The sequence below is a fragment of the Lethenteron reissneri genome, chromosome 23 (assembly GCF_015708825.2).
Source record: "Lethenteron reissneri isolate LAM-NWPU_2019-01 chromosome 23, ASM1570882v1, whole genome shotgun sequence".
NCBI classification, from domain to species: Eukaryota; Metazoa; Chordata; class Hyperoartia; order Petromyzontiformes; family Petromyzontidae; genus Lethenteron; species Lethenteron reissneri.
Window position 1 is genome coordinate 714,086 of NC_083801.1, and position 22,680 is coordinate 736,765.

At 51.9% G+C, this 22,680-nt stretch overlaps 1 protein-coding gene across 1 annotated transcript in view; it reads left to right on the plus strand.

Moving 5' to 3' along the window:
* URB1 (URB1 ribosome biogenesis homolog) overlaps positions 1 to 22,680 on the plus strand; it is a 67,306-nt gene that overhangs the window by 4,056 nt on the left and 40,570 nt on the right. Inside the window, exons 5-15 of the mRNA XM_061556776.1 lie at positions 602 to 734; positions 1,970 to 2,066; positions 6,993 to 7,078; positions 7,427 to 7,543; positions 8,252 to 8,379; positions 8,797 to 8,995; positions 9,978 to 10,115; positions 11,061 to 11,267; positions 18,570 to 18,684; positions 20,134 to 20,256; positions 21,192 to 21,289. Coding sequence (XP_061412760.1) covers positions 602 to 734; positions 1,970 to 2,066; positions 6,993 to 7,078; positions 7,427 to 7,543; positions 8,252 to 8,379; positions 8,797 to 8,995; positions 9,978 to 10,115; positions 11,061 to 11,267; positions 18,570 to 18,684; positions 20,134 to 20,256; positions 21,192 to 21,289 — 1,441 coding nt within the window. The remainder of the gene's footprint in view (positions 1 to 601; positions 735 to 1,969; positions 2,067 to 6,992; positions 7,079 to 7,426; positions 7,544 to 8,251; positions 8,380 to 8,796; positions 8,996 to 9,977; positions 10,116 to 11,060; positions 11,268 to 18,569; positions 18,685 to 20,133; positions 20,257 to 21,191; positions 21,290 to 22,680) is intronic.

Genomic DNA, 22,680 nt, shown 5'->3' on the forward strand with positions numbered 1-22,680 from the left:
GTGGCCAGGTCACTTCTGAAAAGAGCTATTTAGCTCAGTGGGCATTACCTGGTAAAATAAAAAATAGTTTAGTTTAAATAGCATGGTTTAGTTTAACGTAAGAACATAGTGTTTCACAGCCAATGGGAGGATTCGTAAATGATGTTTGGCCTAGGCCGTGGGATGATCGTGAAACCCTCCACCTCCCGACACAGCCGAACACATTGAGTAGTCTTGCGTACAAGCGTTTGACCGCCGAGCAGATGGAACGATGCGGTCATCTCCTGGTGCTGGTGTCAGACGGGTTGTGGCATTGCCCAGACATGAGGAATGGCGATGGTATCTTAATCCAGTCCAGCAGTGGATAGACCATTGTTGATTATGAAACGTGCCATTCTTTTTGTATGTGTGGCTACTGTATGTCTCTAAATTCGACAATTACCCAATTGTAATTACTGTAGCAACCTCTACAGGCAGACTAATGCCTGATGGTTCTGATGACTGCATTATATTGTGAGCCTCTGGTGTGGAGGGTACGTATTGTTTACGCTCTGCTGTATGTATGTCTTTGTGTGTGTGGTGTGTCTTTGTCTTTATATGTGTGCGTGGCGTGCTGCCCCAGGTGCGTGCTCGCCGCCTTGAAGCTGCTGTGTGCTGTGGTGATGCAGGGTGCTGACGCTGCACGGGATTTGTTCGGACACTTTGATTTCAGCCACAAGTCTCTCCCGTACCTTGCGAGGCGTCGCGACGCCAAGGTACGTGCCCGGCGCGCATTCGCCGCTCTTCGCAAAGTTTTGCGGTTTGAATCCAATGATCGTCATCAATGATCCTACGGGTCTTCTGTGTACAGATATATAGATGCTGTTTGCTGCACAGCGGATGTCAAAGATGCCATGACTTCATTCAAGAGTAGGCCATCGTGTCCTGGCAGGAATTGAAGTACCTATGCAATTTGTACTTGTGTTGTACAGTAGAACCACTCTGAGACTAGGGCTGTTGCTGTTTATTAAACACTGTTGAACTCAACACTCTAACTCACACCAGAGGTAGGTGCTCCCTATCTAGGTCCTTACCCTGGACTCTGAACAGTACCTGGTCCTGCCTTTGGCTATCCTTAAGGGCTCTCTCACTCGTCTGCCCGGAGCAGGGGCTCATCCAACACCGTCCGGCGACGAGGAGAGAGAAACCCTCTCTCAGCTGATCCCTACTGAATACTCCGGACCCTACTCTCGGCTATCCCCTTAGCTCTCTTCTTCCAGCTGATCCTTGCCCTGGCTCCCCACAACGACCTTGCCTTCGTCACGGGGTCCCCCTTAACTACCCCTTAGGCAGCTCCTCCCCCTAGCTCGGACCCACCTTTGTTTCCGAAGGTACCTCTTACACCACCCGTGACATGACATGATCCTTAACTGTCAACTCGCTCACACCTCCCTCTGTCCGCCCCCTCATGGTTGCTCACACTACTCTATACTTGTATACTTTTCATTACTTACTTTTAGTGACTTGCTTACCTTTCCTCCAATGTTGCACTCCTATAGTTTTTGGTTTTGTTGTAAACCAAACTAAAAATATTACATTTTACCAGGTAAAAAGTTATTTTTTAGAAGCGACCTGGTCACAAATTATAATCCAACGAAGTGGCTTATAATATGGAATTTGATTAGCAGCCAAATGCTATAAATTTGCTCACCCGTCCTGACTGGACATCTGAAAAAGAGCTTCATAATAGCTCGTCGGATTCCTCCTCTGGGATAAATCAAGATTTTTATTATTCTGATGGTTAAACATTCGAAAAATCGCACCACAAATAACTCCATGGGAATAGAACACGGCAACACCGACCCCCAATTGCAAAAGCCTGGCAAGACCTTCCTGAAACAATAAAAACAAGCCTTGAGACTCAGTGAGACTTTTTTGAGTGAACCAACGTAGCAATGAATAATTAAGTTCACGACTCCCGTTCTCGTTTGTGTCCATGCGTGTTCCCCAGCGCAAAGAAGACATCCGCATGGCGTACGTGCGTTTCGCCCTCTCGTTTCTCATCAGTGGCGATGCCAACACCGTCCGCCAAGTCCTGGAGCTTAAAGGTGAGCCTGGCCTGCGTTATGCTGGCGCGCATCCGAAAAGGCACGCAGCTGCACGGAATGAAAATCCGAAGAGCCGAGGAGCTCGCGAGCAGCCTGAGTCCCGTGGAGGAGGGGTGATGGCACTGTGGTGGCGAGATGTTAACTGCCTCACTTGGTATACAGGAGGTCGTGGGTTCGATCCCCCGACACTGACACTTGTATATTCGGAGTTCGCATGTCTCTCTCCCCGTGGTCACGTGGGTTTTTCTTCGGGTCCTCCGGTTTTCTCTCCACATTTAGAATCAACATGCGTTCAGATCGTTTGGCTGCTCTAAGTTTCCACATGATAAGCCACTTCCTTGAGCTATCATGTGGTGCCAGGTCGCTTCAGTATAATAACTACATAGCCCAGTGTGCCTTACCTGGTAAAATAATAAAAACGTTTAACTTGCCGAGCTGTTCAACTTCGGGGAATCTCAACGAGCCCTGGCCTGCTCATGAATAAATGTCACTGAGGCATCTGACTGTAACTACAGTGAGTCCTCGCTTAACACGGGGGATTTGCGTTCCTGAGAATTTTCACATAAAGTGAATTTGCGTTAAGCTAGAGTGATTTTTCCTGTAAGGAATAATGGTGAATGTAGGGATACCCTTTCAGTCCATAGTCATATCTTTTTATCTTGACAGTGCTCTGTTTTTCTTTGGTTCTTTCGGTAAAGTCACGTATAAAGATAAAATAATAAATTAAATAATGATGATTGCTTGTGTTGCAATCGAAATGTCGTATGCTATTATTTAATTTATTATTTTATCTTTATACGTGACTTTACCGAAAGAATTAAAGAATAATTCCTGCAGTCACGAAAGCTCCAAAATTAAGATAGTGCTCTGTTTAACAAGTTTCGTTTTAGATGTGTTGTGTTTATATAGTATTTCTATAAATATACTATGTGTGACAGTCATTTATTTAAATATAAAGTGTGTTAAGGGATATAAGGGAGTGAGATGACGCTGCACACAGTAAGATGCTGCCAGAACAGGACCAGTACTATGGTACTATTGCTACAGTGCTACAGTGCCAGTGCTATAGGGCCAGTACTATCGTATGACAGTGCCAGTACTATGGTACTTGTACTCCAGTATCTGTGCTACGGTACTGCAGTACCACTACTCCAGTGCCAGGACTACAGTACCACAGTACCAGTATTACCATACCAGTACTACAGTAATACAAGTGACTCAAATGAGATCACATATAGCAGCAGCAACATCGCCCCGCTCTTCAAAAACTTAAGTCTGGTAATGAGTTTTGCTGGGTGTAAGCAAGTGGAATAATCACATTTAATTTGCATTAAATTTCGATTTAAAGCTTTCGTGACTGCAGGGATTCATCTTCTTGGTTCTTTCGGTAAAGTCACGTAGAAGGGAAGTAATAAAATAATAAAAATAAAACATAATAAAACAATTCTCACGACGTTTCGGCCACAACGCAAGCAGCCGTCCTCAGGTGAAAACCAGGTCCGTCGAGGCGACAGAGTCTGAATGAAACAGCACACGAGCTTGGAGCATATATATAAGCTGGGCGCATTGACAAAGGAATTTGCATATCAAAAGGAATTTAGCATATTTATGGGAAATGCAGGAATGTGATTAGTACTGCATATGCATGTGCATTATGCAGGATTAACAGCATCAAAGGGAGCTGCAGTTACTGCTGCTGCAGCAGTTGCTGCTGCTGCTGCTGCAGTTTCTGCTGCTGCTGCAGTTGCTGCTGCTGCTGCAGTTGCTGCTGCTGCTGCACTTGCTGCTGCTGCTGCACTTGCTGCTGCTGCTGCACTTGCTGCTGCTGCTGCAGTTGCTGCCTTATCCATTTTAATATAACACTATGTATTATTCTACCCACCCTAATGTGTATCATACTGCTATATGTTTACTGTACAATTACGACACCATACATTACTCTGCACACTGCACCATGCCAGTGAGTGGAACGTGGTCTGAAAGTCACCGTAAACGTGAACACAATCAGTTAAGATCCGAAATGGTTTATTACGTCCTTCCAATGATTGCTAAGCCAGAATCCATCTTCTCGGTTGAAATTGTCTCTGTGTTTGTATATGTGGATCGCCTCATGAACGAATCTCTCATGATAGCCAGATGGCTTGCAGAGAACCTCTGTCTTGGAGAAGTCAATGTCATGTGAGCCCACTGAATTGTAACAGTGATCTGCCACGGCTGAGGTGTTTGTCCTACCGTGTTTCAGGTCTGCCTTATGTTCACGGATGCGGTCCGAGACATGTCGTTTGGTTTCTCCAATGTAACTGCTACCACAGAGGCAACTTAGTTTGTAGACGCCAGGGTACTGTATGTCTGGAACCACATCTTTTACAGACGGGACCAGATCACGGATTTTATGTACTGTGTTGAATCGGACCTGGATCTTGTGTTTAATCAGGATTTTGGAGATCTTTTTTGTGACCCCAGCAATGTAGGGTAAGGTGATGGTCTTGAAAGGCTCCTCAACAGGATCCTTCTTGATGGTTGGAGTGATGGCTTTGCGGATTGTGTAGTCGGAGTAACCATTAGCCTTAAGAGCTTGGCGTACGTGTTTGAGTTCACTGGAAATGTGTTCATGGTCGGAGATGCATTGGGCTCTATGATATAGAGTCTTGATGAGGGAATTCTTCTGGGATGGATGGTGGTGGGAATCCGGTTTTAGATAAGCATCCGTGTGGGTGGCTTTCCTGTAGACAGAGTGGCTCATTGAACCATCAGGTCTCCTTTTGATTAGGACATCCAAAAAGGGTAGCTTGCCATCATTTTCGACTTCCATGGTGAATCTGATGGCTGGGTGTATGGAATTGATGTGGTCGAGAAATTGGTCTAGAGCATCTGGCCACATGGCCTAGAGCAGGCCGGCCATGTGGCCAGATGCTCTAGACCAATTTCTCGACCACATCAATTCCATACACCCAGCCATCAGATTCACCATGGAAGTCGAAAATGATGGCAAGCTACCCTTTTTGGATGTCCTAATCAAAAGGAGACCTGATGGTTCAATGAGCCACTCTGTCTACAGGAAAGCCACCCACACGGATGCTTATCTAAAACCGGATTCCCACCACCATCCATCCCAGAAGAATTCCCTCATCAAGACTCTATATCATAGAGCCCAATGCATCTCCGACCATGAACACATTTCCAGTGAACTCAAACACGTACGCCAAGCTCTTAAGGCTAATGGTTACTCCGACTACACAATCCGCAAAGCCATCACTCCAACCATCAAGAAGGATCCTGTTGAGGAGCCTTTCAAGACCATCACCTTACCCTACATTGCTGGGGTCACAAAAAAGATCTCTAAAATCCTGATTAAACACAAGATCCAGGTCCGATTCAACACAGTACATAAAATCCGTGATCTGGTCCCGTCTGTAAAAGATGTGGTTCCAGACATACAGTACCCTGGCGTCTACAAACTAAGTTGCCTCTGTGGTAGCAGTTACATTGGAGAAACCAAACGACATGTCTCGGACCGCATCCGTGAACATAAGGCAGACCTGAAACACGGTAGGACAAACACCTCAGCCGTGGCAGATCACTGTTACAATTCAGTGGGCTCACATGACATTGACTTCTCCAAGACAGAGGTTCTCTGCAAGCCATCTGGCTATCATGAGAGATTCGTTCATGAGGCGATCCACATATACAAACACAGAGACAATTTCAACCGAGAAGATGGATTCTGGCTTAGCAATCATTGGAAGGACGTAATAAACCATTTCGGATCTTAACTGATTGTGTTCACGTTTACGGTGACTTTCAGACCACGTTCCACTCACTGGCATGGTGCAGTGTGCAGAGTAATGTATGGTGTCGTAATTGTACAGTAAACATATAGCAGTATGATACACATTAGGGTGGGTAGAATAATACATAGTGTTATATTAAAATGGATAAGGCAGCAACTGCAGCAGCAGCAGCAAGTGCAGCAGCAGCAGCAAGTGCAGCAGCAGCAGCAACTGCAGCAGCAGCAGAAACTGCAGCAGCAGCAGCAACTGCTGCAGCAGCAGTAACTGCAGCTCCCTTTGATGCTGTTAATCCTGCATAATGCACATGCATATGCAGTACTAATCACATTCCTGCATTTCCCATAAATATGCTAAATTCCTTTTGATATGCAAATTCCTTTGTCAATGCGCCCAGCTTATATATATGCTCCAAGCTCGTGTGCTGTTTCATTCAGACTCTGTCGCCTCGACGGACCTGGTTTTCACCTGAGGACGGCTGCTTGCGTTGTGGCCGAAACGTCGTGAGAATTGTTTTATTATGTTTTATTTTTATTATTTTATTACTTCCCTTCTACGTGACTTTACCGAAAGAACCAAGAAGATTAATTTGCATTCTTGCTTATTTCAGCTGATCTCCATCATTATCCAGCACAATAAGTCCTCGTTTAACGCGGGAGTAGATACGTTCCTCAAAAGTGCCGTGTTGAGCGAAAACAATTTCCCCATAATTGGTATAACGATAAAGTTTGGCGAGACACGATGTACTACTACGCACACCATGCAGTGAGATGGTGGGACAAATGACTGAGGGTACGCCACCGCGTTATTGTATCAATCCGCGTATCACTGTACCGCTCAGCCGTACAGCTCAAGAAAGTATTTCGTCATCGATCACTCAGTAAACGCGTTATAACAGTGCTGATTCTGCGTTATAACGGTGCGTGTTCCACATTGTAATCGGCGTATTCCGCGTTGTATACAAGTGTTCCCTAATGGAAGAACCGCATTATAGCGAAACGCGTTATAGTGTCAACACCACGCGCTAAGCGAGGATTTTCCGTGCTGCATGCCTGCGTGTGACTGTTTGACCTCTACGTGTGTGTCCGTCACGGTGTCTGTGTAGGCAGGCAGTTTAACCTCCGTATCTTTGTTTCAGATTTCCTGATTGATGTGTTCCGCGCCGGGCTAAAGGAGGACCGAGTGTCCACCGTGAACCTCCTGCTGTGCACGCTGCGACAGAAGGTGACCCAGCACGCTCTCCCTCTCTAACGTACACCAGGTGTAGTCTCTGCGTGGTGTGTGAGTGTTTCGCGTACACGCGGATGTAGTCTCTGCGTGGTGTGGGAGTGTTTCGCGTACACGCGGGTGTAGTCTCTGCACGGTGTGGGAGTGTTTCGTGTACGTGTGGGTGTAGTCTCTGCTGTCCACGTGGTGTGCGAGTGTTTCGTGTACACGCGGGTGTAGTCTCTGCGTGGTGTGCGAGTGTTTCGCGTACACGCTGGTGTAGTCTCTGCACGGTGTGGGAGTGTTTCGTGTACGTGTGGGTGTAGTCTCTCCTCTCCTCGCGTCACGAATGCTCCGTGCCCTCAGGTCGTTGAAAACCCGTGCGTGAGCAAGACTCAGAAAGTGAGGTTCTTCACGGCAGCCATCCTCAACCAGATCGCCGGCGTGTTCAAATGGGACGGCGTGGATGACGTGAGCGACGAGGTGAGAGACTCCGCGGCGCGTCGTCTTCGTCCAGCGAGGCGATGCCAGCCCCTTGCACCGAGAGCAGGTTCACAATCCAACACGTTGAGTGTATGTGTGCGCCAGCCATTCTCGTGGCGCAAGGCTGTGGCAATGGAAGCCGCTGGTGTGTTTCACAGACATGGCCTGCAGTACAGCGAGTCCCCCGCTTAACGCGGGGGGCTGCGTACCTGAGAATTGCCGCGTGAAGTAAATTTGCATTAAGTGGGGGGGGGGGAGTGATTTTCCTGTAAGGAATAACGGTGACGGTGGGGGTGACGTTCCAGCTCGTAGTTTTATTATTGTTTTCATTTGGCAGTAGACAGTTTTACAGGTTTCTTTTTAAATGTGTTGTGTTTACATAGTTTTTCTATAGATACGCTATGTGTGACAGCCATTTATTTAAATGTAAAGTGAGAGAGAGAGATGTCGAGTTCAGGAGATGAGGGAGTGAGATGTTGCTACGCACACATAAAGATGATGCCGAAACACAGACTGTACTCCAGTACCGGAGCGCGTTCTGCATTATTAACGACGCACGTTCGGCATTATAACGTTGCGCAGTCCGCCTTCTGCAAAATGTGTTGCCTAACGGAAGAACTACGTTATGGCAAAAACACGTTGTGGTGTGCACACCGCACGTTAAGCGAGGACTTGGCATGTGTACTTGGCGCTGTGCTTCTGCTCAAGACGACGGATGGGAGCGAGGCGGGGAGAGCGCTAGTGTGCGACTTGGCCTACGACTTCTTGCTGCATCTCTGCTGCTCGGTGAAGACTGGAATCGCCTTTCGGGACCCCAGCCTGGGGACCTCCTCCAGGTGAGGAGGACGAGCAGGAGGAGAAGGGGCTGCAGGGGTGGGGGGGGGGATATATGCACACCTTATCATCGCTCGAGTGCATCGCTCACAAAGGTGAAACTATTATTCGTGGCATTGGTTTAATATTCAAGCAAACTCTGGACCAGTTTTGACATTCATTATCTCATCAGACAGGCTCGCTCACATCCTGTTTTGAGAGTACAGGAACTCCTCTGTTAGAAACACCACCTATTTTATATTTTTTTCCATTTAAGGCCACACAGTGTTGATGCCGAATATACGTTGAGTTTTTTTCGTGGTTGTGCACCACTAAAAACGCGGTATCAAAGAATCCGTCACAGGGTCGTGTGCGTTCTCCAGCATTGCCGTGCGTAGCATCGCGTGACTCCCCGCGCGCTTCTTCCATTCTCCCATCAGGAGTGGCAACCTGATACTGCTGCAGTTGCTGCTGGACCTCCGCTCCTCTGTGTGCGAGGAGCCCTGGACGGGACGCCTCGCTGTGGAGCTGCTCCGGGCCTGCCCCGACCTGCTAGGCCGCTACCTCCAGCAGACCGACATCAGTTTCATGCCGCGCGCGCGCTCCGCTTGGCTGCGCAACGTGCGCTTCCTGCGGCAGGTGATGGCGCCGCTCACCCCCCGCTCCCCTGCGCCGTGTGTGACGTCGTATGTGACGCCGTGTGACACCGTGTGACGGCGTGCGTCACTACGTCGGAATGGAATCGATTCTCTACGTTCTCTTTACGGGCGCTCGTGCAGTTTGAGTGCAAAATGAGTGTTGTGTGTGTATTTTGGGTAATGACTGTTGTGTGCATGTGTTTCACATTTTAAAAGCGCGCGTTTAGCGTTATAACAGGCACATTTTGCATTATTACGGCGTGAGTTCTCTGTTGTAACTGCCTTGTACCGAGTTATAACGGTGCGCCTTCCGCTTTCTGCAAAAAGTGTACTCTAATGGAAGCACTGAATTCTTGTGAAAATACGTTTTAGTGTGAACACCACGCATTAAGCGAGGACTTTCTGTACACCACTGAATAGACAGAGGCACTCCGGGGATTGAACCAGCGACCTCGGGGGGGTTGTGAGTCTGGCGTCCAACCATTCCACCACTGCATTGGCTGCTTTCACATCTTGGTTATAATGGTCATGTCCGTCGCCAGCATTTGTGCAGCAAATCTGTTGACTGCGGAAACTCGGCGACCGGGTATCCCGATAACTATTAACTATTTTTTATTTTACCAGATAAAGCCTACTGAGCTACGTAGCTATTTTTCAGAAGCGACTTGGCCACAAATGAAAGTTCAACGAAGTGTCTTATCACATGGAAATTTATAGCAGAAGCAAAATACTCTAAAACACATGTTTCTGAATATGGAGGGGAAAACGGAAGGACCCAGAGAGACATGCAAACTCCAAAATATTCGGGTGTCAGGATCGGGATCAAAGCCACGACTTCCTGCATGCCAGGCAAGGGAGTTAACATCTCGCCACTACAGCGCCCAACGGAGGCCAACAGCCTCCGCGTACATTGTGCCGATCCCCACTGAGCGGCATGTCATAGCGTGCTAACCGGCGCCTCCATCCCCCCCCCCTCCTTTCAGGTCTACGATGTCCAGCCGCTCGTCTCGCCGCTGTTCGATTTGCCGGAGCGCTTGGCCCTGCCTCGTGCTGTCGCCGTGGTCATGGTGACGACCACCCCCCCGGTGGCCACCCGTGCGATGCTCACGCAGGGCCTCAACGTGAGCCTTGCGCGGTGCACGCTCGCGTGACAGCGTCCACCGCTAACTTTCGGCTGTGACGTTTATTGGCCGCGATTAAACGCTCGCAACAGAACAGTTAAAGTGAGATTCTGGCTGTAGATGGCAGTCGTGCATCAACAGGCCTAGATTTAGGCACAAGATAAGTTAGCTACAGCTTAGGGCCTCACATTATGAGAGGCCTTTAAATCCGCCGAAATGTTTTATTTAGAAGTTTTACTTAGTTGAAAAATTAAATGTTTATTTTCATTCTGATATGAGAAAATATACAGAAATTCCTCGATGGGGCCTCCTAACCCTTTACCATTCCGAGACGTCTGCAAGTTGCAGGGTGGGGTCCCGTTCATATCTGAATCTTGGAACACGCAAGCGGCTCGGCGTAAATCTTATTTGGAGAGGCCAAGCGCCATTGTTTTTAAAGACAGTACTTGCCCCAGAGAACCATAGCAAAACGACTGCACTCGATGATAGTTGGCGCCAAACTGTGCCTCCTGCATTGCGTTGTGGGAGCCTCGGTACCGATAAAGTAATTTTATTTGTAGTTTTTCTTCTAGTTTTGTTTTGATGATGTACACATACAGCATTGGAATGGAAGAAAAACTGCGGTTGGGGTAGTGATAGAGTTTGGTATTGTGATAGGGGTAGTGATAGGGGTTGGGGTAGGCCTGGTCGTAGCATTGGGGGCAAGGAGTAGCAGGATGATGATGATGGGCTAGGGGAGAAGAGATGGGTTTTAGATTCTTGGCACTGAGTGAGGCTTTCCTGGGTAAACCAGCATAGTCGTAATAGTAGTGACAATAATGATAATAATAAAACCCATTGATCACAGCGGCAACAGCTGGGATGCGTCTGTGACTCTCGCGCCCTGACCCGTCCGTTGGCGGCCATGCGCCCGATCGTGGTGTCCCCGCGCCCTGCGCCCTGCAGGTCCCGCACAGCGTGGTGAGGCACACCACCCTTTCGCTCATCTCGCTCATGCTGACGCGGATGCTCGGCAGCATGGAGCGCTGCGGTGCTGGTGGCGGTGGTGACGCATGTGATGCCGCCCGTGGCACCGCCGGTGGAGGAGGTGGCCCCTACTCTCAGCGGGAGCTGCAGGAGCTGCGCACCGCGTTGTCCGAGGCCATCGGCAAGGTGCGGTCCACGTGGTTGGAATGCGACGAGCCTCGTTAATTTTTCGCCGGTGTGGCATCTCTGAGATGCCACGCGCCATCCGCTTTGCCGAGGGGCGTTAAACAAAACCCCCTGCAAGTCGTTGCTGCTGAGCGGAAGATCGTGACCATTTATCCCTCTGGTGGTCTCGTCCCTGCCAAAGACATGTGGATTTTTTTACACTTTGCTCTGGATTAGCAATGGAGATGCACTTCCTCATCTAAGCCGGGAGATCTCACTCAGCAGTAATTTTGTGATGGTGTGTGGATCACTCCATATTCACTCTGTGTGTTGTTTACTCTGTGTTGTTTTACTCTTCGTGTTGTTTTACTGTGTTGTTTACTCTGTGTTTTACTACGTATGTTGATTACTGCGTGCATTGTTTATTCTGTTGTATACTTTATGTTTTTACTCCATGTGTTATTGACTGTTTACCGTGTGTGTTGTTTAGTCCATGTGTTGGTTACTACCTGTTGATTACTCCATGTTTTATTTACTCTGTGTGTTATTTACAGTGTCTTTACCCTGTGAATTGTTTACTGTTGCTTATTCTGTTTACTCTATTTTTTACTCTGTTGTTTAGTCCATGTGTAATGCGGTTGTAAACGGCCCTTCTGAGGTGCCATCCGTGGGGGAGGAGTTAGGTCACGTGGGGGGAGAGGGGTTGAGTATAGAAGGAGGGGAACCGGAAGAGCAGGGGGAGTGACTGGGAGCCAGGAACAGAGGAAGGCCACGTAGGGCGAAGCGGGGTGTGGCGAGATCGCCACGAACACGGGGGAAGCGAGGATCGGCACCGTTGGCCAGCGGTGACCGACCCGAAGCAGCAAGGAGGCTGCAGTCAGCAGCGGGGCTGCACAGAGAGAGTGGGCAGCGGGTCTGCATACAGTGACAGCCAGAGGGTCTGCACATAGGGGTAGCAGCGAGTCTGCAGGGAGGAGGTTACAGTAGATGAAGCAGAGAGTCAGAGGGGTGAGGAAGCTATAATAGCAGTGAATAGCCGGGGGCTACAAATACAGGAGTTATAACAGAGTGCCGTGTGGGTAAAGACGTGAACCTGAATAAAGACACGAAGACAGAAAGAAGTGTTCGAGTCCTTTTATTACACTGGAGTCAGAAGTGAAACGGCATGGCGAAACAACTGAGGAAGAAGAATATCCCATCTCCGGCGTCGGCTTCATCATCGGACGACGACGATCTTCCTCCTGAGGTCGGCTTCACTTCGGCGGAGGGAGAGATCCGTGAGGGCCCGGGTGTGGAGGAGGTTGCCGCTGCGCCCGACCCATCTGCGTTGAAGGACGAAGATTTAAGATGGACCCGGATGGCGGAGCAACTGGCGACCCTAAAAACCGTCATCACGGAGTTGTGTGACCTTGTCACGCCAAGGGCGGCGTTGGAAGGTGATGGTGGTGATCGGCAGGAGCCCGGGTCGTCTTCGCTGGCGCCGCCATCGACCACGCGGCGTGAAGACGCCATCTTGGGCGTGGCGCACCACGGAAGGCGGGAAGCCGCCATCTTGGGGCCGCCACGAAGATCGTCCGCCATCTTGGCGACACCGCGTTGCGACGCCTTGCTGAACTTGCCGCCGGAAGAGTCGGTGACGGACGGAAGCAGGCCAAGGAGCCGCAGTCGTCACCTTACAACTGTTAAGGAGTTCTCCATCGGGGGCGATTGGAGTGCGTTCGCTTGTCGATTTTTGGCGGCGGTACGAACGGCAAGGTGGACGGACGCCGAGGCGCTGGAGGTGCTTCCGACTCTCCTTGACGATGAGTCTGTTCGTTTTTTTCGCTCTATAAAAGCTGCGAAGAAGAAAACATTGCGTGGAGTGTTCGACGAAATGGCGGACGCGTACGAGCCACCGGATGACGCCCATCGCCGCTTCGTGCAGCGGCAACGCGCACCGGAGGAGTCGCCTGTAGCGTACAGGGGCGCCGTGCTGGAACTCGCGATGGCCGCTTACCCGGAGACGGAGCCTGACCTGCTGGAACCTCTCATCTTGGGGAAGATGTTGGAGTTATCCCGGGATCTGGGCATTCCTATGCCGGCTTGCGGTCACGAGAAACTCACGTCCCGGACCGCGGCTAAGTGTTTGGACGCCCAGTTCAATCTCCGCCGCTGGAAACAAGTCACGGCGTGGACGGGCGGTCCTGTCGTCGATGGGGGGGCCGTAGGGTGGGACCCTACAAAGGCCGTGTACGTGCCGGATGCGACCGGCCCAAAGGAGCTGTCGGCCGCCTCCACTCCGTGGCCGGCTCGAAGCGAGCCGGGGCCGCGGGCTCCGCCGCCGGCGCGGCCACGTCGGGACGGGGTGCCTGCTGCGCGCCGACCCGACGTCGACTGTTTCCGCTGCGGCCGTCGGGGCCACTATGCCAGGGACTGCTGGGCCCGGGTTCCGGGGCCGCCCCAGCAGGAGGCCTCGATCGCGGACGTCCCAAAGAAAGACCCTCCGGCACAGGCAAGTCGGTGCGCACCAGACACCCGGCAAGGCCTGACACCTCACTCATCGCCGTTGTTGTGCGACGCGGATGTTCTAAAATATGGGAGGCCAGTATCTGCGCCTTGTCGCTCGATAACGCAGTGGCGTAAGTTGGCTCGGCGGGTTGTCGCGGCCGCTACAGGTTCGTCCACTGTACCGGGGTCGATCCAAGGGGTGGACGTGCGTATTTTGGTGGATTCCGGGGCGTCCGCGACCATTATTTCGGATGTCATATTCCATCTTTTGAACATCCCACCGGGGGCCGTGAGGCCGGCTTACGCTTCCTGCATCGCTGCGAACGGGGGTAGTATGGGCATCGTGGGACAGGTGGACGCTAATATTTCTATCGGGGGGGTCTCGGCCTCGGGCGTTGTGTTAATTTCGAGGTCCCTGGCGGTTCCTTGCTTGTTGGGCACGGATTTTTTGGCTAAGATGCCCATTTTAATTAGAATCAATGAAAATTGCATTGAACTGCCAGGGGGCCGCAAATTGGCGTTTTTACAGTCCACCTGGGGGCGACCGGCTCCGGTTGCCCAGGTGCAGGCGTTATCGGAAGTTTCAGTTGATATTCCACCTGGCTCGCAGATGCTCATTCCCCTACGATACCGGAAGCCGGTTCCGGGTCGGCAGAGTGCTTGTGGAATTTTGCTGTCGCCGTCCGCCGCTGTTACGGGCGGATTGGCACTGGTGGGGGCGCAAACCATTGTCCGTCCGGATCAGCGCCCGTTTTTGCAGGTGTTAAATGCGACTTCTGAAAGCGTGTGTGTGCCGGCTGGTACCGTTGTGGCACACGCCACTACGGCGTTTACGGCTCAGAGTGACATTCCGGACGGGGGGCTGGTGGGTGGTGTTTCACACGACGGAGGGGTGGACGATCGTTGGATCGCCGAATTATGTGCGGAAAATTCGGCCCTTTCCGCTGAGCAGCGTTGTGCGATTCATAAATTATTAGCGAGCTATTCCGATGTGTTTAGCTCGGACGATTTGGACTTGGGACGCACCTCGCTGCTCTCTCATCACATCGAAACGGGGGACGCGGCCCCTATCCGCTTGAACTCACGTCGGATGAGTCCGGCTGAGCGTGAGCACGTTCGAGGGGCAGTGGAAGACATGTTGAAAGCGGATATTATATCTCCGTCTAATAGCCCGTGGGGTGCGCCTGTCGTGTTGGTTAAAAAGAAAGATGGTAAATTACGATTTTGTGTGGATTTTCGGAAGTTAAATAAAGTGTCGGTGGCAGATGCGTATCCCCTGCCGCGTATGGACGATTCTCTCGACGCCTTGTCAGGGGCTAAGTTTTTTTCAACGCTAGATCTCTCTTCGGGCTTCTGGCAGCTTCCCCTTGACGAGCCCTCGCGGGAAAAGACAGCGTTCCGTACGCCGCAGGGGTTGTTCCAATTTAACTGTCTGCCGATGGGGTTGAATGCAGCCCCTGCCACCTTTCAGAGATTGATGGAGTTGGTATTGACGGGGTTGCAGTGGGAGACATGTCTCATTTATTTAGATGATATTATTGTCTTCAGCCGCACATTTGATGAGCATTTATTGCGGTTGGAGGCCGTTTTTGCCAGAATGCGTTCTGCTAATTTGAAATTCAAGCCTAAGAAATGTCATCTACTGCAACGTTCCGTTCGATACTTGGGACATATTGTTAGTGCGGACGGGGTGGCCACGGATCCAGAGAAAACTGCGTGTGTCCGGGATTGGGCAACCCCCGCCACGGTGGGTGATGTGCGTCGGTTTTTGGGGTTCGCCTCATATTACCGGAGGTTTGTTCCGAATTTCGCTACTATCGCCAGGCCTTTGCATCTCCTTACTGGGAAGGGGCACAAATTTGTGTGGGGACCGCCGGAGGAGGCGGCGTTTCGGAGCCTGCGCGACCTACTGGCTACTGCGCCGACGTTGGATTATCCGGATTTTGAACATCCCTTCATTCTGGATACTGATGCGAGTGACACCGGGATTGGGGCGGTGTTGTCCCAGTCAAAAGGTGGTGTTGAGCGTGTGGTGGCGTACGGGAGTCGGGTTTTGTCTCCCGCGGAAACTCGTTACTGCGTCACTCGCAGGGAACTTTTGGCTATTGTGTATTTTCTCCGCCAATTTCGACCGTATCTGTACGGTCGGTCGTTTATTGTCCGAACGGACCATGCGGCCTTGCAGTACGCTCTTAAGATGGACCAGCCATCCGGACAATTGGCGAGATGGCTGGACACGTTGCAAGAATTCTCCTTCCAAATTCACCATCGGAAGGGTGTGCGTCACGCTAACGCGGACGCACTGTCCAGGTTGCCGCAACAATCCCCTTGTGCGTGTGCGTCGGGGACGCATAGGTGTGGACCGGCTCAGCCCCCCCCTCAACCTGTCGCGCGGGCAGTGGATGTTCTCGAACCTCCGCTTACACCGGGACCGGTTGAAGGGGGACCGGCTGACGGGATTTTGCGTCTTCCAAGGTCTGTGTGGATTCGGGAGCAAATGTTGGACGATTCTTTGGTGTCGTTACGGAAACGAACGGAGAAGGCGGGTAAGGAAGTCGGTGCGGGTGGTAATTCGGAAACTGCTCTCCGAGATGGGTTACTGATGTGGAGGGAAGGGATACAGGAACACTGGCGTCTCGTTGTGCCTGCGTCATTGCGCTATGAGTTGATTAGATCTTTGCACTGTGACACACTTTTACACCTGGGGGTGCAGAAAACCCTATTGACGCTGCAACGAGACTATTATTGGCACGGCATGACGACGGATGTCGTCGGTCACGTTCGCGCGTGTCCCGATTGTGCCCGCCGTAAGCCGCCTAAACATCCATATGTTCCGCCGATACAATCGATTAAAGTATCTCGGGTTAATGAGTTGGTGGCGTTAGATATTTTGGGACCCTTTCCGCCATCAGCTAAAGGGAATAAGTATTTACTGGTGGGGGTGGAGTACCTCTCTCGCTGGCCGATGGCCTGGCCCTTGCCTGACCAGTCAGCGGCGTCTATCACGGACGCCTTTCTATTTGGGTATGTAATGGACAAAGGGGCTCCGGAGAGGCTCCTTACGGATCAGGGACGTAACTTTTCGTCTAAATTGTTGGGGGAGGTGTGTGCGGCTCTTGGAACTAAAAAGATACGGACGTCCCCCTACCACCCGCAAACGGATGGTATGGTGGAACGGTTGAATCGGACTCTGTCCGCCATGCTGTGCCATACAGTCGGGGAAAACCAATCTGATTGGGATTTGCATATCCCTGGGGTGCTTTCGGCGTATCGCATGACGCCGCACGCGGCTACTGGATACTCGCCGTTTTTCTTTATGTACGGCCGTGAGAACGTGCCGCCGATTCATGACCAGTTGGGAACCGGTGCGAGGGGGCCTGTTAAGCCTCTTCCTGAGTATATTAAGGACAACGTTCGGCGTGTCGCTGAGGCGAGGGAAAATGCCCGCATGGCTACTGCCAAGGCTCAGGCCAGGAATGAGCGGTGTGCCCGACGTTCAAAGGGGGAGTGTCCCTGGAAAAAGGGGGACCTGGCCTGGCTTCATTGCCCACAGGTGCGGCCAGGTACATCTCCTAAATTACATCGACCTTGGCAGGGTCCGGTCCGCCTCATTGAGGTTCCCAACCCACAGTCGGCGCGTGTTCAGGTTGGTGCACGGCGTTGGTTCGTGCACACGTCCCGGTTGAAGCCATACATTGCCCCACGGCCGGATGCGTCATCTCCCCAAGTTGCCTTGCCGGGGTCTGTTGCTGCCGACTCGCCCTTGCCTGTGTCTGCTGACCTTGCGAGAGCGCCTGTCGTACCCTTCACAGACAAGCCGGCCGTGACAGCGCAGGGAGGAGGACCTTCCGCTTGTGGGACGCCGACCGGAGCCGCAGAACCCACGGGACCTGCAGCTCTTCCTATCCCTCCGCGGACGCGAGTACGGGATGTTTCTGGACGCGAGCGGGACAGTGGCGGGCCTCCAATGGCGACGGAAGAACTTGCGCCCGTCGCCCCTAAAACCCTTCCACGTTCCCGCTCGGCGGGTGGGCCGCCGACCGTCCGGGACGGCCCGGCTACCCGTACTCGCTCGAAATCCCTCACGTTTCGTTAGATTGTGTTGTGTTGTGTTATTGTTATAATGTTCTTCAATGCTTCGTGTCTTTTTGCGTGTTGGCCCTTTACACCCGCATTGCTTTTCAGGTTGCAATTCAGCCGAGGTCGGCTGGATTTTCTTTAGGGGGGAGGGTGATGTAATGCGGTTGTAAACGGCCCTTCTGAGGTGCCGTCCGTGGGGGAGGAGTTAGGTCACGTGGGGGGAGAGGGGTTGAGTATAGAAGGAGGGGAACCGGAAGAGCAGGGGGAGTGACTGGGAGCCAGGAACAGAGGAAGGCCACGTAGGGCGAAGCGGGGTGTGGCGAGATCGCCACGAACACGGGGGAAGCGAGGATCGGCACCGTTGGCCAGCGGTGACCGACCCGAAGCAGCAAGGAGGCTGCAGTCAGCAGCGGGGCTGCACAGAGAGAGTGGGCAGCGGGTCTGCATACAGTGACAGCCAGAGGGTCTGCACATAGGGGTAGCAGCGAGTCTGCAGGGAGGAGGTTACAGTAGATGAAGCAGAGAGTCAGAGGGGTGAGGAAGCTATAATAGCAGTGAATAGCCGGGGGCTACAAATACAGGAGTTATAACAGAGTGCCGTGTGGGTAAAGACGTGAACCTGAATAAAGACACGAAGACAGAAAGAAGTGTTCGAGTCCTTTTATTACACATGTATTCGTTATTTTGTTGTTTCATCTGTGTTGTTTCCTCTTATTTACTCTGTGGATTGTTTACTCTGTGTTTTATTTGCTCCAGGTGCTGCCGGATGTGACATCCCTCATTTCTGCCTGGAATCAAATCTCTGGCCCGGCGAAGGCTTCAGAGGCTGTGCCTGCCCAGGAGCCGGCTTGTGAGAAGGACGAAGGGAAGGGTGAGAGACGGAACACAGCACACAGGCCCCAAGGAGACGGAGCAGAGTGGCGCACAGCGCCGGTTGCTGCTGCTGTTTTGCAAGAGGGCGGGCGTGTGTATGTGTGGGTGGGGAGCAGTAGTGAAGCGGTTAGCGCGTTGCTGTCCAAACCCAGCGACCTGAGTTCAATTCCCGCTCATGGTCAAGACCAGTAACGATTGTGTGAACTGGGCCTCCCCTAGGTCAACTCGGCCTCAAATGAGTACCCGGTGTGGTGTTTAAGCATCGCCACTGGGGAGACAACAAGTGGCCGGGTGTGGTGCTGATCACCCCACGCCCTTGTGTGCCGGCCTTCATAGGTGCTCGTTAACAGCACTTGCCCCGACAGTATGTTAAAGGCTATACGGCAGAGGTCGCAAACGGGTTTTGATTCCTTACCCGTACCCGGCCGCACCAGGGTCGCAAATGGGTACCCGTACCCGGCTGGGTACGGGTAGCCGAGTATCGGGTAGGGTACGGGTATCGGGTACCCGATTGCGACCTCTGCTATACGGGGGATCTTTGTCTTTGGAGCGGTAATGTAGCGGTTAGCGCACCGCTTTACGAATTCGACGACCCGAGTTCGAATCCCGCTCACAATAGCAGCGGTGAATATCTGATCTGGTCCTGGGCCTCCCACAGGTGGACTCAGCCTTAAAGAGTGTAATGAGAGAGCACACCGACAGGTGACGGAGGGCTGCATAGGCATTGTCTTATCGGTGATAGCCAATCAGGGCTATGGGTTCCATCTGGGCCGAAGTTCACGGGCGGAGCTCACAGCGGGTATGCGGGAAGGTTCTGAGGGGGGCGTGGTTAGAGGCGGGGCTTGGCTCCGCCGAGGCGGATATAAGGGGAGGCTGGAGAGGGAGTCGGTGTGGAAGCCTGGGTCCGGACTGCATCTCCTCCACCTCGTCAGCCATCGACCACGTGGCAGCCTCGAGGGCAGCGCTCTCGCGATCTCCGACGCTCTCAACCAGCGGGGTGCGGTGAACGCGAGGGTGAGGGAAGCCGCGCACGGAGCGGAGAAGCAGTGAGCGCGTGCCGCAGTGTGGAAGAGAGAGAGAGAGGGACCATCTGGAAAGAGAGTGTGAAGCCGAGCAGTCGCAACTAATAAAGAAAGACACAATTCACAAGAAGTGGTGGAAGTCGTTTATTACACAAGTACCCGGTGCGGTGTGTAAATATCAGCATCAAGGAGAACAAAACGACCTCGTGTGCCGTGCCGGCCCATTCATAGGTGCCCACCGATCATTGGCGTTCTTCCCGGCAGTCCATATCATCTCCGCCGTGAGCTCAGAGGGGTTGGCAGGGGACCTCAGCTGGTCCTGCGGAAATCTCAACGTTTGGAAGTGGCGCACCGGTTGTGTGTCTGTGGTCGTTGCGGACCGGTCGCCGATTGCTCCAATTTGTCCCACCTCTGTGGGTGTGCAGAGCTGGGAGAGGTGCAGGAGATGCTGCTGAAGGCGGAGCTGCTGCACGTGCTGCGCTTGTATCAGCAGGTGGTCCCGCACCTACTGGCGCAGAGCTCCTTCGACTTCAGCAAGCTGCTCGTCGGTGCGTGGAGCGATTTGGCGTGGCGTGTTGAGACTCGGGGGGGTGGGGGGGGGGTTGCCGAAAGCGATTGTGTCATTATATCAGTAACCACGTGAAGAAAAAAAAGAACAAAAACATAAAAATCCGATTAACCAGTTCAACACCCGGACAGAAACTTCCCGCGCAACCGGTGGGCGGCGGCATGGTGGCGGTGTCGCGGCGCCGATGCTCGCGCCTCACGGCCAGTAGAGTCTGGGTTCATTTAATGACGAGGGCACATTCCGTGAGGAGTTTGTGTTCTCTCTCTCCCCCTGTTCTGCGTAGGTTTCTTCCAGGGTCTCCAGTTTCCCTCCCATTGCTAAAAATCACGCACAGTGTAACGGTTATTGGCCAAGCATCCCAATGCTGAATGATTTCCTGCAAATTACTCAACTGGGATCGCACATGGCAACAGCAACATTGCCCCCCCTACTGTGATAAACTTAACGTGACTCAGTGAGGCCTATCCCTAACCCTGAGTAAACTTGCATAATCACATATTGTCCAGGTCCGTTTGTGTGCGTGCTACTATCGTCTGTTTTACTTCATGTGGCTGTACGTGTGCGAGTGCGTTTCTGTGTATGTCTCTGTCTTTGGGGCAGTAGCACAGTAGTTAGCATGCTGTGCCATCAACCCGGTGACCCGAGTTTGAATCGAGCTTCCCGCCAACACCGGTGACGATTATCTGAACCGGTCCTGGGACTGTCTTAGGTTGACTCAGCCTCAAATTAATACCTTTTATGAGATATGTAGTAAACATCGACACTCAGGAGACAAACGTGGCCATGCGTGGTACTGGCCACCCACCCCCTCGTGTGCTGGGCCGGCCTTAATACGTGCTACTCGCGAACAGCACTTGCCCGGGCAGTCTGGTAGAGGCTACACAAATGATATGTGTGTCTGTGTCTTTGCTGCAGGAGTCACAAGCGAGGGCACCCCACCTATCCTGCAGTACCGGACCCTGCAGCTGATGCTGGCTCTGCCCGTGTCTCGCTACGCGTGGTTTAAATGCCGGGTATGCACACTTACTCAGTGCCAGAAGCCAATGCCCTTCAACAGAAACCTTCTGAATCGTGTCAATAATCGCAACACTAAAATGGGCAGCAGGGTCTATGTATGTTTGTATATTGAACTTCTTTCACACCATACGTAGCTAACTGTGCTAATCAGAGTTGGCGCTAAATGTGGTTGAAATGCGCTCATGTCAAGTAAAACAAATAATCCAATTAAAGCTCTGGATTGCTTCGCTAAATGGTGGCGCGTTGGTTCGTGCGTTTACAGATGACGGATCATTAATTGCATCGGGCATTTGTGTCCTGCGCTCAAGCTATTCACCTCATTTTTTTGGGGTCTTTCGGTGAAGCCACGTAGATAGAAAAATAATGAAAATATCACGACGTTTCGATCGCAACAGAAGCAATTGTCATCAGGTGAAATATATATATGGCAGGAGAGCTGTTGAAGCAGAATGTTACATAGGTTTGAGATGGGTTTAGCCCAAGGATAAGTGGGTGGGGCTAGAGATGGAATTTGCATGTAAATGTAAGATCCAGAGCTGATATACCTCGACGACGCAGCTGTGGAGGTGGCCATTGTATTGTGAGAGAGTTGCATGTCAATGTAAGTGTCGTGAGTCCAACTGAGTCGCAGACATTGTTCCTTTTAAAGACAACACGTTTATTTGTGACACGTAACACAAGGGGTAACTGCCCCTTCAGCAGATACAGCCTAGGGTGGTGACCACCCAGCTTTTACCTACTCTATACAGAGGAGTTACTGCTGCGAAGAGTCAGGTCCCTACTCGGCTCCGCGACCACGTGTTTGCCTCGAAGACGTAGAGCTTCCAGCTTGAGATGTAGGCTTCAGCTGGTGGACGTGCAGCTTCAGCTTGTAGAATGCAGCAACCCCGGTCCCTCTCAGGGACCCGCCTTATGTCCCCCTACGCTGCTCTGCCCTTGGCCCTGCCCGCCTTCTGGAGCCTTCTAGCTCCCTCTCGATCCCTCTCGAGAGCTCTCCCTGGACACATGATCACCCCCTAGTCCCCCCACCTGGGGGCCTCTCTATGGACACTCTAGATCACGTGTCTGCAGGGCCAACCAGAGTGCTATGGCCCGGGGCAACCCTGCCCTTGGGCTGACACTCTCTCCCGCTCCCCCTCGTGGGAGCCCACGCTATCAGCGCTCACCAAGCCCCGCTAGAATTTTATGTACTGTGTTGATTCGAACCTGGATTTTGTGTTTGCTCATGATTTTGGAAATATTTTTGGTAACCCCTGCTATGTATGGCAAGGTAATGGTTTTGATTGGGTCCTCAGATTGTTCTTTCCCAACGGTTGGGGTGATGGCTTTATGGATTGTGTAGTCGGAATATCTATTCATCTTGAGGGCTTGGTGTATGTACTCCAGT